The following is a 17538-nucleotide window of genomic DNA, read 5'->3' on the forward strand; positions in this document are numbered from 1 at the left end:
TAAGGCAATTGTGGCAATTGTGCAAGCAGAATCATGGAGTACAAGCCCATTTGCTCACTTGGTGAGTGATCTATTAGCAGTGATATACAAGTGGAAACCACACATCACACAGTGCAGGTGGTTCAAGCATCTCAGCACACCTAACAAACTGGGCTGCTTAGAGAATTTAGGATGAATTGAAAGGATGACTTCTTCCTCAGCAGTGATTGATTGTCCATTAGTGCTGGAGCTGTGCCAGTGCCCCGAGTCAAGAAAGAGGTGTTACTGGATGTGTTTAGCAGCATGATGGTCTCCTCTTAACACAGTGAGACCAGACACTCCAGAGTTCTGAGTTGTTCCCCATAAATTTAAATTTCAAAGATGCTTTAAGGATTTTTTTCCACATCAGTAATGAAAAATGCCTGCCCTTCCAACCAGGAATGGTATGGTTTTTCTGTATCATGTATGGAGGAAGAAGAAAGCAGGAAATTCACAGCTCTGACAGACTTTACTGCTTGTTTAGTTCCTCTTCCTTTGGGGTACTGATCTTTCCAGGTTTTCTTGCTTTTCATTTCCTTGAGATCTGTCTCACCCCACAATTAATAAAAATAATTTGATCCACTCCACCCCTTTCAGGTCACCATTGGCCACATCTCTCAGCACAGTTCGATTTTGCTTTTTATCTTTGGAGGAACTATACCCGAGTGTGAAAGCCGTTGAAATTGTAATCCTTGGGAGTGGCTATGAATGACAGTCACAAGAATCATGCTTTTATATTTAGATACTGAGATAAATAATCTTATCATCCATTGCTTATTATTTAGTCTACAGTTCCTCATTGCATTTATATTTCTCTGAGGCTGTTAGAAAAGACACAAGCCTGATTTATCAGTAATAAAACTTTATAAAAAGAAGACAGCTGAATAGTGAAACAGAATTTGAAACAAAATGCTTGAAATGGTCTTTGTCAGTAGGACCTCATTAATTCTGATCAACCTTTGGGACTTTATCTCTCTACCAAAAAACACATTTTGCTAAAAGTCTTGTAACCGTACATCCATTATTCAGTTTACAGAATTCACCTTCCATCAGGAGGCTAGCAAATGATGCTACCACAAGGAACGGTAGCAAACTAAACTCTTGGTAATGCATCTCATAGAATGGTTTGAGTTGGAAGGGAACTTAAAGACCATCCAGTTCCAAACCCCCTGCCATGGGAAGGGACACCTTCCACTAGACCAAAGCCCCATCCAGCCTGGCCTTGAACACTTCCAGGGTTGGGGCATCCACAGCTTCTCTGGGCAGCCTGTGGCAGTGCCTCACCACCCTCTGAGTAAAGAATTTCTTCCTAATATCTAATCTAAACGTACCCTCTTTCAGCTTAAAGCCATTCTTCCTTGTCCTATCACTGCACTCCCTGACAGAATCCCACACCAGCTTTCCTGTAGGCCCTCTTTAGGTACTGGAAGGCCACTGTAAGGTCTTTGTGGAGCCTTCCCTTCTCCAGGCTAAACAACCCCAACTCCCTCAGCCTGTCTTTGTAGGAGAGGTGCTCCAGCCCTCTGATCATCCTCATGGCCCTCCTCTAGACTTATTCTAATACATCCATGTCCTTCTTGTGTTGGGGGTCCCCAGAGCTGAATGCAGTGCTCCAGGTGGGGTCTCACAAGAGCAGAGCAGAGGGGTACAATCACCTCCCTCACCCTGCTGGTCACACTTTTGATGCAGCCCAGGATACGGTTGGCTTTCTGGGCTGCAAGCACACATTACCAGCTCGTGCTGAGCTTCTCACCAACCAACTCCACCAGGCCCTTCTCCTCAGGGCTGCTGTCAATCCTTTCTCCACCCAGCCTGTATCTGTGTTTGGGGTTGCCCCAGCCCAGATGCAGGACCTTGCACTTGGCCTTGTTGAACTTCAAGAGGTTCACACAGCCCCACCTCTCAGGCCTGTCCAGGTCCCTCTGGATGGCATCCCTCCCCCTCCAGTGTGTTGACTGTACCACAGAGCTCGGTGTCGTTAGCAAACTTGCTGAGGGTGCACTCAGTGTCACTGTCCATGTCACCAACAGAGATGTGCCAGTCCCAGCACTGACCCCTGACCCCCGTTGACCGCAACTCTTGAGAGTGACCATCCAGCCAATTCCTTACCTACTGAGTGGTCCATCTGTCAAATCCATGGCTCTCCAATTTAGAGACAAGGATATGATGGGGGACAGTGTCAAATGCTTTGCACAAGTCCAGGTAGATGGCATAAGCTGCTCTTCTTTTGTCCAGTAATATTGTAACCCCATCATAGAAGGCCACCAGATTTGTCAGGCACGATCTGCCCTGAGTGAAGCCATGTTGGCTGTCACCAATCGCCTCCTTATTTCCCATGTGTCTTAGCACAGTTTCCAGCAGGATCTGCTCCATGATCTTGCTGCGCACAGAGGTGAAACTGACTGGCCTGTAGGTCCTGGGTCTTCCTTTTTTCCCTTTTAAAAATGGGGGCTGTGTTCCCCCTCTTCCAGTCAGTGGGAACTTCACTGGACTGCCACAACTTCTGATATGACGGACAGTGGCTTAGCAGATCACAGCTTTTTCAGAGCTAATATTGGCTCCTCTGATGGAGGTTGCTTGGAACGAGTAAGGTCTAATTGACCCAGTTGCAACTTAATATATATGCTTAAGAAAAGCCTTCTTTCACTAACCCCATGAAAATAAGCAAGCACTGATCCAGAATTCTTGAGTATTCTTACCTCTGACTTACAGCACGGAGGTTTCACTTAGATACCATTTTGCTAGAAATTTCTATTACTATCAATAAATGTAATTATTCTGCTGTATCTCCCAACACACTGTAAATCTTTGGCTCTACTATCACAAAACTATTTGCTCTAATTAACCACTCTCCCTTGTCAAGACAGGCAGCCATGAATAGCAAATCAAAATATTTCAATAGAGGTGGATATATGGCGTGAATCTGGTCATTCTCCAGCAGTACTGTTGTATTTTAGGTTATGAACTCACTCGAGTGAGCAGGAGGTACACAGAATTCTTCGTCCTGTTCCATCCCAGAAGAGAATTGGCAGAAAGCACCACATCCGCAGTCCAGATATTCTCGGTATCTCAGCCATGGCAGCAGCGAACACATGGCAATGTTTTCAGAAGAAGCAGCAGACGATAGGTAGTAATAGTGGATAAGTTTTTAACCGCACGAGCTTGTTGCATCCAGAAACAAATCAGAGGAAATTAGAATTAGATTCATAGCAGTTGTTGCCTCTAAAACTGATACATTTCGCAGGAGCGGAAGGCACAGCCTAGTCACAAAGCCATCTCTCCTGCCCAATTTAGGACACTGCCTCCAAGAGAGGGATATCAAAGCACCTAAAAATGAAATTGCTGTGAGAATTTTTAACATAGGAAAAAACAAAATCCGTTTTATGCATATTCTCCGTAAAGGCTCAACTGCATTGACCAAAATAACACTCTTCACCTAAGTTAAACAACAGCTGTATAACGCACATGCCCACAGGTCTATAACCAAAACCAAAGTCCTAAACATAGCCCATCTTGAAAACATTATACCTACTTTGCTTGTAGGTATGCTATGGTAGTCTGGGAAAGAAACTACCTTATGCTATTTGAACTACATTCAATTTATTTCCATTCAAATTATCTCCTGAGATGTATTAAATTAAGCTAATCTACTTCAAATGGAACAGCTTTATTCATAGAAACATTATCAAAGCAGTAGGAAGGGAAAATTAAACACAGCATTTCAGAGGCAAGTTTCTGAACCACATGGGTAACCCAATTTGTAATTTGAGGTTCATTATAATTAGTTAAGTTACAGACTGGAACTGTGGTAAGTGAATGTGATGACCAATTTACCACTGCTGAAACAATTGACAACATGCAAGTCTAGTACTTTTAAGGTGTAATTATTATTATTATTTTTTAATAACATCTACTGTGCAGGTAGGTTCTGTCCAAGTAAGTAGAAAAATAATTTAAAATCCTACAACCGAGAAGCCCTTAAATAGGATAAACCTATAAACTTCTGCAATAAATGACTGGACACCATTAAATATTTAATCTTTTACTGCACACCCACCATAAGGCCTTGCTAGCTATTGGACTGCCAACAGATAAGTTCATCTGTAGAAACTGAGACAATTTAAGTACACCAGAACTGACCAACAGAGCTTCATGAGGAAAAGAACAGAGTGAAAAGGTTACTCCTTTAAAATCTGAGATCTTAAAATCTCAAATACCTCAAAACGGAAAATAAAGAGACTAATTTCAGTTTAAAGATTATTATTTTTTTTAATTTAAACAGTACACAGAACTAGACTTATTCTCCTGTAGCTGCCCTCCTGGATTAGACCAAGTGACCTGCAGACCTAGCACAAAGAGGTGGGTGCATGTACTTGCAGAGGGAAAGGAGAAAGGGGTGTAAAGTGTCATCAGAAATTTATGAAAATCCTCCAAATATCCAAGTCTTCCTTTACTTCCTTTTCTCACATGGTTCCTACGATGAAGATCTTCATGGACAATTCATTTCTATGACAATTTATGAAGCCATTATGAGTTACCTGTAGTCACCTTTACTATAAGTTTGCACGCGCTTTTGTTTCCCATTAAGATGAAACTAAACGGTTTCTTTGGAAGCCTGTTAGAGATGGAGAGTTCACAGTCATCTTGCAAAAAATGTTGAGAGCCACAGACTTCAGATATTTCCATACAAAGTATCATTATAAACAGAGGATGAAGATGAAGCCAAAACAGTGTGGTCACCTAAGGAGAAAAATCCGAATGCCTTCCCTGGTGTATACTCCATAAGTCATAGGAGCGATTTACATTATCCACTTCGTAACACATCTTCCTTTATGCCTCACCCCTTTAATTATACTGAGTAGCCATTAACATGCATTAACATTCCTGGTACTTACACTGGGGAGCTGAGAATGATCAATTAATCTACATGCCAAACAATCTGCAAAAAGAAAGCATGCTACTTCAGAGCATTAGATAAGCAGCTACAGGCACTGTTGATATCACAAGATGGTTAACACTGCACAGTAGAACAGCAGGTTTTGACAGTTAAAACTGTACACAAAGAGTAACTCCGTACATCGAAATATACAGTTTATTTTCTCCAAGTCAAGCAATACCATTTTTCAGTAGGTAAGTGTTAAGTGTTATGCAGGAAAACTGTACATTTTCACTCTGGGCTGCAAGATCCAAACAACTGGCGGAACATAGTGGAAATCTTTCACTAAACAAAGAGATCTAAAACTAAGAACATAAGGTGAAGAAACAGCCATCCCCAGGATGCCAAAGGCAAAACATTAGCACCAGATTTTTTCAAAGAGCAACAGTATAGCTATTTACAGATTTACATATAACATTGGGAGGCAAACATCTTCAGGTTCCCAGAGTGAGAGATTTTCAACAGTTTTAAAAAAAAAAGGAGAAAATGGTGTCTACACAACTGTTCTGTGAAAGGGATAATATATATAGCATTCACAATATTGCTACCTTTTATCAGAAAGATCTAAATCAAAGTACTGTATACAAACACATTGTAATTATATTATTATTCACATTTCACATACACATTTCAGAGTAACCACAATATGCAAAATCTTTAAAATGCCACAGATAAAACAATGCACACTCTTCTCCAAGCTAAAGATAAGCATAATTTATTTGGGAATTGTTTAGTTTTGGGTTTGTTACGGTTAAGGGATAAGTAAGGACAAAAGGGATCACTTGTCCTAGGAACATAGCAGCAAGTAATTGTGAGATGCCAGAAGACTAGCTTTCAGACCTAGAGGAAGAAAGTAAGGGCAGCTGCAGGTCTTGTAACATGGTAGCCCCATTTGACCTCAGCTGATAGACAACAATTTCATTACAGATTTGGTCCAGGTATACAAAGTAGTGCACTATAACAGGGTAACGGTCCTTTAAGCGTTTGCACCTGTCCATGAAGGAACTGGTTCCAGAAGATTTTCGCACCAACTCCCCAGCTTGCAAGGTATTCACTGGTCAGAGCCTCCCTCTCCAGTTCTCTCCCTGGGAAAGAGGTGATTCAGGTGAGAAGAACAAGAATCTTCGGTGAACGCTGCCACTGCACCGAGAGTGGAAAGAATTCTTTTCTCTCTCCTTTTAACATCTTACTACTCGTATTTCCAACCTGTTTAGCTACAGACCGGCATTCACGTTGGCCTCAAAAATGGCTTCCTGTTGAGCAATGTTTGTTTAGTTTAAGGAGAGATAAATGGTTTCCTTACTACAATGAAAACGGCATACACAAAGTCATCCAAGACTCTCCTTTGCCCACAAAACTTTATCTTAACTTAGAACACAACATTTAGACACTGCAGAATTTCTCTGTAAGTATCTCAGCAAGTCAGCATAACCTATTGCTGTGCTAAAACATGAGTTAGCACCTCTTTTTAGAGCTATTGGACATCACACGTTACAGTCAATGGCAGTATTACTAGAACAGAACCAGTAACCTGATAGGGTGAAATAGCATCTTCTCATTTATCACTGTGTAAAAAACCAAACTTTATCACTGTGAAGAAAACAACAAAAACAAACACTTATGTTCACAGTTACAAAGCAGAATTGTTCCAAATAATGCACAGTATTTACATGGCAGAAATTGTTTATATTGCATTTGGTAGTTTGAGAAAGTAGAAAGGGAACAGCATTTATGCAGGTCAACTTCAGTATAATTTATCTGTCTATAAAAAAAATCACAATGTTCAGCAATCAGAAGAAAAACAGAAGCAGTGTCCTTAGCCTACATTTATTTTCATAAAATGTAGCAGTTTGGGGGTAGGAGGAATAAAAACATGCATAAAAAGCACAAGAAAGAACAAATGAGCTTCTAAATAATTTAGATGAGAAATGTTTTGAACAAAATCAGCACAGTACTGCCAGCCTGTTTCTCAAATCAAGCACAATTTTTTAAAAAAAGTCACCTGTATTACAGCAAGATGGTGTACAATGACATCTTGCAAAATAATTAAAAAAACCACACCTTCAATAAGGTAGCTATTAGGTGATTTGCAAGCTGGTTTAAGAAGTGTTAAACTGAGACTGATTTTAAAGTTATTTTCTGTGAGGGGAAAGTGCCACCTTATCTACAATATTACAAAAAAGTGTCTGATGCCACAGGATCAGAGTGACACTACATTTCAGCAATCTGAATATATTAGGTATAAGAGGCAGACTTCCCCTATTTAACGTGTCTTAAAAAAAAAAAAGCCACTATATTCAGAGCTTCTAAATTTGTGTGCATTCATAAATTGCTATTGGGTTTCCCAGCAATCTGTACAGCCTCTGAACATAAAGAAAGTATACATCCTACTCTAAAAAGTGGTTGCATGCACAACTGCCACAGACTTTCAACTTACGGAGCAGGAACGTTAAGAGTCTATCCTTTTCTGTGGAGCTTTCTGTAACTTAAGCAATGAGAAGTGGCTGTAGAGTCCAGCAATAAAAATGTGTTCTAAAAAATTAAATACATCATCCCAAAAAATGAAAGAGTATTATTGCTGCTGTGAGAGCTATTTTTCTCTTGTGCACTCGTTTCTCTATCGGACACTCAGAAAAGCCAAGATATTCATTTGTATACTTGGAAACACCCCCATCCCTTCCTTCTTTCCCATTTTTCACTTCCTTGGTCAAACTTATTTGAGCCGTTCAGGTTGGAGGCTATCGGTCAGACACTTAAGTTGCTCTTCCCCCAGCTTGATCTTGTCCTCAAGCTCTCGCTGCTCGATGATGAGAGCCGACTTCATTTTTACAAAGTGCTCATAGTCTGCTAAGTTCTCCTCACTCAAGTAGTTTGCCAAAATATCAAAGACAATGCGCTCTCGACGGTCCAGGTTCTCCTTCAGTTCCTTTGCATCTTCATGTTGCTGGGTCAGCAGCTTCTGCTTCTCTACCAATGTCCGCTTAGGGGAAAAGAAAAACAGTTAAAATTCACTGAGTTCACCAGCATGAGCTTCAGGTTTTAAGTCTTATATCTGTTTTACCTGCAAAGACACTTTTCTAAATACGTGGAGAGGTAGAATAAGATTGCTCCTTAAAGTTTATTCTGATAAAATATACTAATAAACAGGAATAAAACTTAGTGAATCAGTGAACGATCCACCATTAATTCCTGTTGGCCTCAGCAGCAAGAGCTTCAAAGACTGCTTTACTATTTAGTAGTTCTAAATAGTTATAAAAAGCACAGTTGCCTTTGAGAAACATCCAAGTTCTCAGAAATAAAATTTCACTCATCTACGTCTTAGATCTTTAATACACAGTACTGAACTTCCACACTGAAATAGCTGTGGTTAGAGAGCACAGAAACATTCTAATTAATGGAGCAATTTGTTCTCACACCACAGCTCATGATGCTGCACATTATGCAGTTCTGCTTCAATCTGCATGGCTTCTCCATGAGATGTGAAACCACGTGGTCTTATGAAATGACCAACAGTGAAAGCTGGGGCAAGACAATAAAAGGGAAAAAAGAAAAAACCAAAAAGCATCTGCCCCAAAGGGCTGCAAACTTCCTGCTTCGTGCCGTCACAATAATCACTCTCTCACAGCTATGACAGAGGAGGATATCTGAGACATTGCTGTGACACAGAAGTCTGCTTTGCTCTAAGGGCTGCTCTGGCCAGACAGGAGCTCCTAGTGTTTGAGAACTAATGCACAGAAGATACAAAATATGAAAGAGGCAGATTGAATGGAGAACCACACAAAGAAAGAGGACAGGAGCTTTATATCCCATTCATACGTATGTACCAGAAAGAAAGGTGATACTCATCTGACCCAACTTCACCTCTCTACTCCTGGCAGACAGCCACACCTGAATCACTCAGCTACAATCCTCCAGTAGTACATGGGGAGAAATGGGAGTATTATTAATCTGACCTATTTCAGATGTCTGCCTAGAACTGATTGCCTTTTTCCAGCACCAGTGAGTACGGCTGGCCTACTCTGATGTCAGGAATTCCAGTACAGGCTTCTGAACCTAATCAGAAAGTGCCACTAAGAGGTACAACGCTGTAATTTTTAGCTTTGCTTCACAGCTTTTCTTTGAGAACCTATGCCTTCAAATAAACCACAATCTGCTTTTGTGAAGCTGTTCAAGTAAATCTGTCCTTTTTTTTTTTTTTTTTTTATTTGGACTTCATATGTTAAATGACACACGCTATAATTGGCCTCAAGGATTTACAGGGAAGTGTTTTTATAGACCACAGAAACTGTGTCTTTTCAAGATGAAAGTATGAGACAAAGGGGGACGCACGCGGGCAAGGTACAATAGGCATGTCTGTCAGCTGCACACAAATCCTGTGCTGCCTTTGTACACGGGGCTCAAAGCTCAGAGGGTGAAACACTAAGACTTTTGCTCTCAGTGTACTTGAAATATGCAGCCCAGATTAAATCAGGGTTCGAGACAGCCACTGAAGACAATTGACAGAAATCACACACTACCAGAAAAATACACAGTTCGATCTTCCTTTGAATGTATGCCAGGGGAAAAGCCTCACTGCAAGTAACTTGCAAGCAGAGCTATCTGCTGCAAAGAGAGGGAAAGACTTCTCCAAAATTCACCAGTGGAACTAGCAGCCAAGCCCAGAGGTGGGAGCATGGCCAGACTGCTCCACGGAGCAGCTCTGCTGTTTGCGAGTACACTGAGAAGAAACAGAAGGATTAGAACTTGATGAACACGAGAGGGCACAGAGCAACCAGCTGGTGGCTCAGTTTGCACAGTTACCCACCCAGTCCTGTGCTGGGAGGTTTAGCCCTTTCCAGCAATTCCTGAGATTTCAGCTGTTCTGTTTCTTCTTACCATGCCTGCAACATGACTTTAAGATGAACAGGAGTAACCTCACAGTTCAAGAAAAGCAAACACTATTTTTGTTACAAACTTTGCACAATACTTCAAGCACCTCTACCCTTGTGGAGGTTTAGGGGGTACCTTAGATGAGCAGGATGTAGACAGGTAGAAGGCAAATGAAATACATCCTGAATTTGCTTTTACCCCTGTCAAAGACGACTGACACCAGAAAGCTTGTTTTGAAAGGTAAAGTGAAACACGAGAAGGCTCAAGATAGCATTCTTGAGAAGACTCTTGAATCAATGGTTAAATGGTTCACTAGGCCTACAGGCACAACTGCTTGTACCTACCATGCAGACAGGTGGGTTAGAGGCTGGTAGCATCTGATGGACTTCAACCAATCAAAGCAAAACAGAGTGCAGAAGTTTTTTGTTGTTGTTGTTGTTGTGCTTGTTTGTTTGTTTCATAGTGCTGATCTGAGACCTCAGCGATATGCAGGACATCTGAAGCTGCTCTGATGGAACAAGCATTGGCTCCTCCTATTGAGAGCCCTTCTCAAGATTTGTTTGCTGTTTTGAATAGCAGACAAACAAAAAGGGTCTGCTTCCATGCATGTGACTTCCCAACATCCAGTTCCTAAACTGGTATCCTTGGCACTTGGTCTTAGTCTAGCAAAAACAGGTCTTACGGGCCTAGGCACCTGATCAAATTTGTGAACTGCTCATTCAGTGCTTGAGGGTTCTCAATACACTCTGGTTTTGATTGATAAAGGAAGTAATGGGAAGACACTGGCGGGGGCTGGAAGCTATTTCAGAAGAAATCACTTTCAGCAGCTACAGTTGAAATACCTGACACTGTTCCTCATGGCAAAAGAGACCTATGAGAGACCACCTGATAGAGTATTAATTCAACAGTGGTCATTTGCTTGCTGACAAGAGTGTTTATTTAGAAGTCTGCTGAGCTGGTGGTGGTTCCTAGGAAGTGCGGAGCTATCAGAGTCGTGTTTATTAGACACCGTCAGCTTAAGACCACAAACAAACAAAATAGCAACCAGTGATCATTAGGGATATGACCCCCACAGAAGATGGGAGATGGAAGCAATCTCCCCTATGTTTTGCTCGTATGGTACATTAGTAATACGCCAAATATCATAACGTGGTCTGCATAATACCAAATGACCAAAGAAAGCCAAAGCCACAGATGCCAATCTAAATTCAAAGATATACATACGTACCTCTACACAAATTATATTTATAGTCAAAGTATCTAGCAGGGACTTGATCCGTTTGAGGAGCATCTCTGACTGAGTTTTAGACATATATCTGATGTTACTATGGCAAAACTCTGGTGTCAATGCATGAGAAGACACATGGGGATTAGAATACATTAGGGATTTGGGTTTTTGTCAGTCTACATTTGACAGCAGAATACACAGACAATTTCTGCCTGCCCTTACCATGCCACCTACTCACCTTCTTCTCCTCCACACCTAGCTACATAAGCTATTTTTATCACAGCTCCCAAGCTGTGTTTCCTATGTGCTCAAATCATCTGGTATATCTTTTTCCAGCTTACACTCCCATCTTCAAGCCCATTAGGCAACTGCAACCACATTTAGAAAAAAAAATCTGTCTAAAAGAGGATTAAATTTCTCTAAGTTTCAGAAGCTTTGATCTACCCTCTAATAAGCTGTCAAATACCTTCCCTTTGCCTCAGTCAGAAAGGGGTCTGGACAGCCATTAAACAAGTATGCTTGGCAGCAGCTAGGGCCAAACAGCAAGAACACACCTTCAAATTGGTCCCAGCACTTACTGATTCTTATTGATGAAACAATGGAGCATGTTGAGGAAACAACATAAATCCACAGCTCGTGGAAAAAAAAATCTCATACAGTGCTTAGGTGGACTTCTGGCACTTCACTTCTCAGCCACAAGCTCAAATACCCACTTTACGTTTATTTAACTGCAGAGGCTAAGCTCACTTGACACATAATCCCTCCTATATTTATTCTAACCTTTGATTTTCTCACATGCTTACATCTCTCCTTTGGTGCATTTCTGTATCAATAGGTATCTGCTTCCCAACTAAGTCCTGCTGGGATCTGGAATTAAACAAGGAACAAGGTGGGGTCCAAAAGGTAAGAGTAGCTTGAGCCCCCCTGAAATTTTCACAGCTGCTGGGACTCCTCGATTAGCAGGCTATTTCTATGCTGAAAAATTCTTTTTGTACTGCCTCCCTCCTGCCCCAATCCCCTTTATTTATATTTAGGACTTGTCCTTTCTGTCCTTTCTTCCTAGGCATTGTACAGGAAACTGTAGCAGATGAGGAACATTTTCTTTGTCACAATCTCACAATTTTCTCTCAAGACTCTTGTGGAGTATAAAGAAATCTGTAAGCTTTCTTCATGTTAGCAAAAAGTGACATTTCTTTTCCCATCTTTTGAGTTACCAGACAGAATAGCATTTTTGTCTCCTTTGTTATGCTCTTATCAGTAGCTTTCCTCTTTCATTAATATTTTTCTGAGAAGCCTGCTTTCCAGTTATGTTGCACCCCAAAACACCACTGCCTGCCAAGCCACTTGTACTTTCAGTATTCCAAGCAAAAGCAAAGCAAAGCAAAGCAAAAAGTTTTAAGAAATCTAAAGAAAATGGCCTTGTAAGATGTACCCATCTGTTATGCCTCATCTTGATCTTTAAAACCAAGTAGAAAACCCGTATCAGATTCACTAAATGCAGTTATGTTACTACTGGTCTTTCTCACCCGCTCTTCTGGTGAGGTGTTTTCGTCCAGGTTGTTAAGAGCGTTCTCCACCCGGGCCAGACGACCTGACAGTGACAGCAGGAGATTGACCACTTTGTCCAGGTCCCCGATAAACATCTTGAATTTGTCGAATTCATTTGGTTTGCAGACTTCTTTCACAATGGCTTCCACCTCCTCCCCCAGGATATTGTTTGCTTGGATGTCTTCCAGAAGTGTCTCCCGTGCTTCCCTCAGCACCTGCAGCTTCCTACTAATGCTGTCAATAAGTTCTTGCTGTGGAAAATAAAGGAGATGAGAATTTATTAGCACTACTGCATTTTCCCCCACTTCTATTTCTGGAAGTCACATCAGAAATCTATTACTGCTATGTGACATTTTTAATACAGTGAAACTCCCATGTGGCTTTGACAATGAGTGCATTATACATAAATATATGTCTAAGGCAACTATAACATTGCTGGATTCAAAGGTTCAGGATGTAGGTCTACAATGCTCAGCTTGAGACCTGTGTTAAAGCAATTCACCTTTGTGGAAAAAGATGAAAGACTTTTTTTTTTTTAAAGCAAGCATTACTGCTGCTTCTTTGAACACCTTCAAAGCCTGCTGTGGAGCAGCATAAAGTACAGCGCATCCTTTCCTCTCTAAATACCAGGTCCATAGTACCTTTCTGAAGAGCTACACTTCAGGAAGATAAATAGTGCCAGAAAATTCTGTATTTTCCACATGACAGTTAAAACTAGGGCACTGTCTAGCTTTTTCTTCCTTTCTGTAGTATATTAACATCCCCCCAGTAGCTGTCCTTCCACTCTCAGAAAATCTTTAGAGTTATCACTGCCTTACAGCATTTCTGTAGGGAAATCATAATCCCTGCAGCACAGAACAGGAAACAAAATCTACTTCTGCAGCGCACAAAGCAGCCTGTGCGAAGTGGCTCTGACAGAGGACCCCACTAGCATCTTTGACAGGCACTGTCCCATGCCAGACAAGTACTCCACCTCATTTGCAGTTTCTCAGGGTTTCTCCAGTGTAATTCCCCATCACCTGGGATGCACGTGCCCTGGCTTGGAAAAATCACTCCAGGTGTGTCAGCGCAGAGCCAGACCAAGAACCCAAATCTCCTCCGTTACTGACCTGTGCTCCACCCTGCATTTGGGCAAGAGGGCCTCATCTCAGACACCTCCATTAGCTTTTAGTTGTGCACAAGGGGTGGGACTCATTTCAGCTGGTCATCTACCCTACCGTGACATGAATCACACTCTAAAAATGCCTCGCTAATTTAAATGGGGATGCGTTGTTAGTATTCAGCTAATTTCAGGTAAGAAAATTCCCCAAAGCATTCTCTGAACCATACACCTGTTACCGCCATTTCTAAATGAAAATTACATAGCTTAAAATAGTCATTACCCCTCCAATTTTTGTGAGAAAATTACTCATGACATTCTTTAGGAACTCTTTCTAAATACAAACCTGATTACAAGCCTTCATGATTACAGAGAAATAGACTGACAGCACCTACTGCTCTCAGATGCCACCAGTCATTGCCAACTTACTTTGGGACCAAAGAAAAGCCTGCCGTCTTTACAGAAAGCAACCATACCCTGAAAATTTAAGCAGCCTTTTTAAAGGTAAAAATTCAAACACGTGGATTATCTGGGTTGGTTTTCTCCGTTTTGATTTAATATACTCAGGCCAGGTTAATCTGGATTTGGGTTATCTGTTAGTCTGGGTGTCCAAAAGATTAAGGTAGTAAGCAGTTCTACAGATGTCTGCCTTACTGACTGATTAATCTGCAGATTTGATTCCCCCCCCCCCACACCTCTTCACTCAGTGCAAATGCAAATCCAAATTGATTTGGATTATGTAGGTCACAGTGCCAGGCTCTTCTTTCCCTTAGATGACATGCACATGCACAATGCTGCTGTGTTACCATCTGAAACAACGGAATACTGTTGTACTATATGTGACTCTCTTGAATTTTTCCACCTCTGCAGCTGTGCTTGATGTTTACCAGTGGGGACTGACAATCTAGATCAGCTTTCTTGAACAGTCAAGTTCCTTTCTTTCTTAAAATAAAAAATAAAGCCACCAAACAAACTAACAATGATAAAAGTGCCATCTTCACAGTAGCATCCTACTTAGATGTCTACAAGCAGCTGAATCTATGCTCTTAAGGAGCACTTTTGCAGGTGAGAGGTATTTAGGCCCTCTTTAAAACTGTCGTATCTTTTACAATTTGTATTCTCATAACTGACTGCTTCCTACCCAGAAGAAACAGCCTGTGGATGCTGCAACCGTGAGCTCACTACGTGCTTTTGCTAGCCAGCGGAAAACCTGTATGATATTCAATACCTACTGAGCCAAAAGATCTCCAATCTACACCTGGAAACTGGCAGATGAATAATTTACAGCTGTGAATTCTGTACTAGTAAACAAGAAAACAACAAAACCCGATCTTTTTCTCAGTAATGGATGATGATCTGACTAGCAACACAGAAAGCAGCACAGCAGAGTGTTTGTTTCTCAGGTGGTTCACTCAGGTGCTGCTTAGCACATTGAACGTAAATTACTCTGCTTTTAGCTCACCACTCCATTTCACATGAAGCTTAGGCCTAAAAAACCAAAGAAAATAGGCATTCTTCAATTAATGTTGCGACTCTTTGGGAGTCACTGACGCTTTCCTAAATGCAAAGGGGACCCTTCCTACTCAGCCACACATGGATTTTCCCTAGTATGAAAAATTGTCTTGTAGTTATCTTCAACATCTGTTCAGAATTTTGTAATTGTGGTAAACCTCCTTTAAATTCAGCATATGAGGTACATTTTCCACTCCTAATGGGAATATAGAGATCATCCCAAATATATATTTTTTATTTTGAAATGCCTCTATGAAATTTCAAACTCATATAATCACTTTGTAGCTGATAAAATGAAGAAAACAACAACAACAACAACAAAAACAAAACAAAAACAAACAAAAAAAAACAATTCTGCTTTGCAGAGCAGAGAATGACAAATATTACAATCATTCCACAGTGGACTGAAATTAAGATATCTCAGAACTGACTGATTTCTAGGAATCAAAGAACAGGTTCTGGGTGTGTATGTCTTCAAAAATAATTGAAGTTGTAAAGTGTGCTATTGAAGTGTTCAGGTCCTTAATGATCCTTTCTTAAGCTGTTGCCAAGTATGTGAAGTTGGGCCAAGTAACATACCCTATCTGTTTAATAAAGATGCCTTGACCCACTTACCAGGAGTTATGTATGTTTTCTGACAAGATCGATGATGAAAGCCCACTGAACTGAGCGCTCACATCCTACTGCATGCGGAGGAGCAGGGCGAGAAGTAAACAGCAACATGTGCATGGTTATGACGGTATGTAGAGACCCAGAAGAAGATGGAGGAGCTCTGCTAAAAGCTCTTCATGAAATTTCTCCCAGCACAGTGGTGTATACCAGAATTGGGGCGATAAAGGGAGGAGTAGATACAGGGAAACATGCTTTTCTTGTTTACAGACACCAATGCAAATAAAGAGTGTTTTTGCTTAAAAAAAAGTTTTATTCTCGCTTGTTGGGCAAACAAGAAAGCTTTAATTTTACCTCCAGCCCAGCCCCACTCCATACTTGGTAAGAAGGAAACTAACTCTAGCAAAAAATGATGAATGTGACTGTCACGTGTGGCACCAGATAAAAAGGAATTGTTCCAAATACGGTGAAATCCTTAATTTGTCTAAGCAGTGCAGCTGTTGGATTCAGCGGGTCTCTGGTGAGAGGGCAAGGGCAGCTCTCCAGCTGCAGCCATATCATGCCCCTGGCAGCGCGTGCTGGATTGAACTGTGAGATGTGGTGGGGGCAGAGGGAGGGAGGGAGGGACAACTGGGGGAGGAAAAAAGACAGTGACAACAGAAAACACTGCAGCTCCCTCAGATTCAGTGCAGGAGTTGGATACCACTGACACAGGGATGGGAATCTCCTCTGCAATGTCTCGGTCTTGGTGACTAAATATATTCCCAATGTTTAATTCAAAGACCCTTCTTTGGGACTGGATCACCAAATTCACCCTCAAGTTGATTATTAAACAGAGAGCTGACTTTAATGAAAAGATTTGCTCACCACTGCACTACTGACTTAGGCAGAGTCAAACTACATCACTGGAATTGAAAAAACAAACCATTTACTCCAGCTGATCCGTACTGGGAACTACAGTTAAAACATTTTGTGCCAAATGACTAATGAAATAAGTGTGATGACTTTAACACAGGACAACAGTTTCTCAAACCACTGAAATGCCAGTATATCATTATTTTCAGTCATGGCATATTATGTTGATCTTAGAGCAGAAATAAAACCCCGAAGGATGGGAGCGAGAATGGGGATGAACAAGAGTTAAGAAGACTACCTCTCTTGTGATGAGCAATTTCCCCTGTATCCACCAAGCTGATTAGCCCTGTCCCACCACTACTGCTTTGGTTATTTTTGAGACGTAGGAGAAACTGAGAGCAAAGTGGTTTGCTGCTCATGAAAACAAAAAAAGGGTGATGGGCGGGGGGTACCTTCCCTCTCATGATATACCCAAATTGATGACCTACGTTTTAAAAATACAGAGCAACTAAAACCACCACCAGTTACAGTTACACAAGCATTGTTATTTCTTTATATATAGCAATTGAGAGAAATGAGTATGCCCCATCCCTGGAGGTGTTCAAGGCCAGGCTGAATGGGGCCTTGGCCAACCTGATCTAGTGGGTGGCGTCCCTGCCCATGGCAGGGGGGTTGGAGTTAGATGATCTTTAAAGGTCCCTTCCAACCCAAGCCATTCTATAATATATCAATATATAAATCAATATATCAAATTGTAATATATCAAATGAGAAAAGGCATTTGAAAATAAACCCTTCAAAACTCCCCCCTTTGGGCCCTTCTGAAATACGTATCAAGCTGCACTAAACACCTACCATGAAATTC

General features: G+C 41.2%; 1 protein-coding gene across 1 annotated transcript in view; it reads right to left on the minus strand.

Moving 5' to 3' along the window:
• Positions 1 to 5089: 5089 nt before the first annotated feature.
• The window catches only part of SHROOM2 (shroom family member 2), a 127233-nt gene continuing 114784 nt past the window's right edge, over positions 5090 to 17538 (minus strand). Inside the window, exons 9-10 of the mRNA XM_035542286.1 lie at positions 12578 to 12850; positions 5090 to 7934 (exon numbers count right to left, since the gene is read on the minus strand). Of these exons, the coding sequence (XP_035398179.1) occupies positions 7668 to 7934; positions 12578 to 12850 (540 nt within the window). The 3' untranslated portion in view covers positions 5090 to 7667. The remainder of the gene's footprint in view (positions 7935 to 12577; positions 12851 to 17538) is intronic.

This window comes from Cygnus atratus, chromosome 1, assembly GCF_013377495.2.
Source record: "Cygnus atratus isolate AKBS03 ecotype Queensland, Australia chromosome 1, CAtr_DNAZoo_HiC_assembly, whole genome shotgun sequence".
In the NCBI taxonomy this organism is placed as follows: Eukaryota; Metazoa; Chordata; class Aves; order Anseriformes; family Anatidae; genus Cygnus; species Cygnus atratus.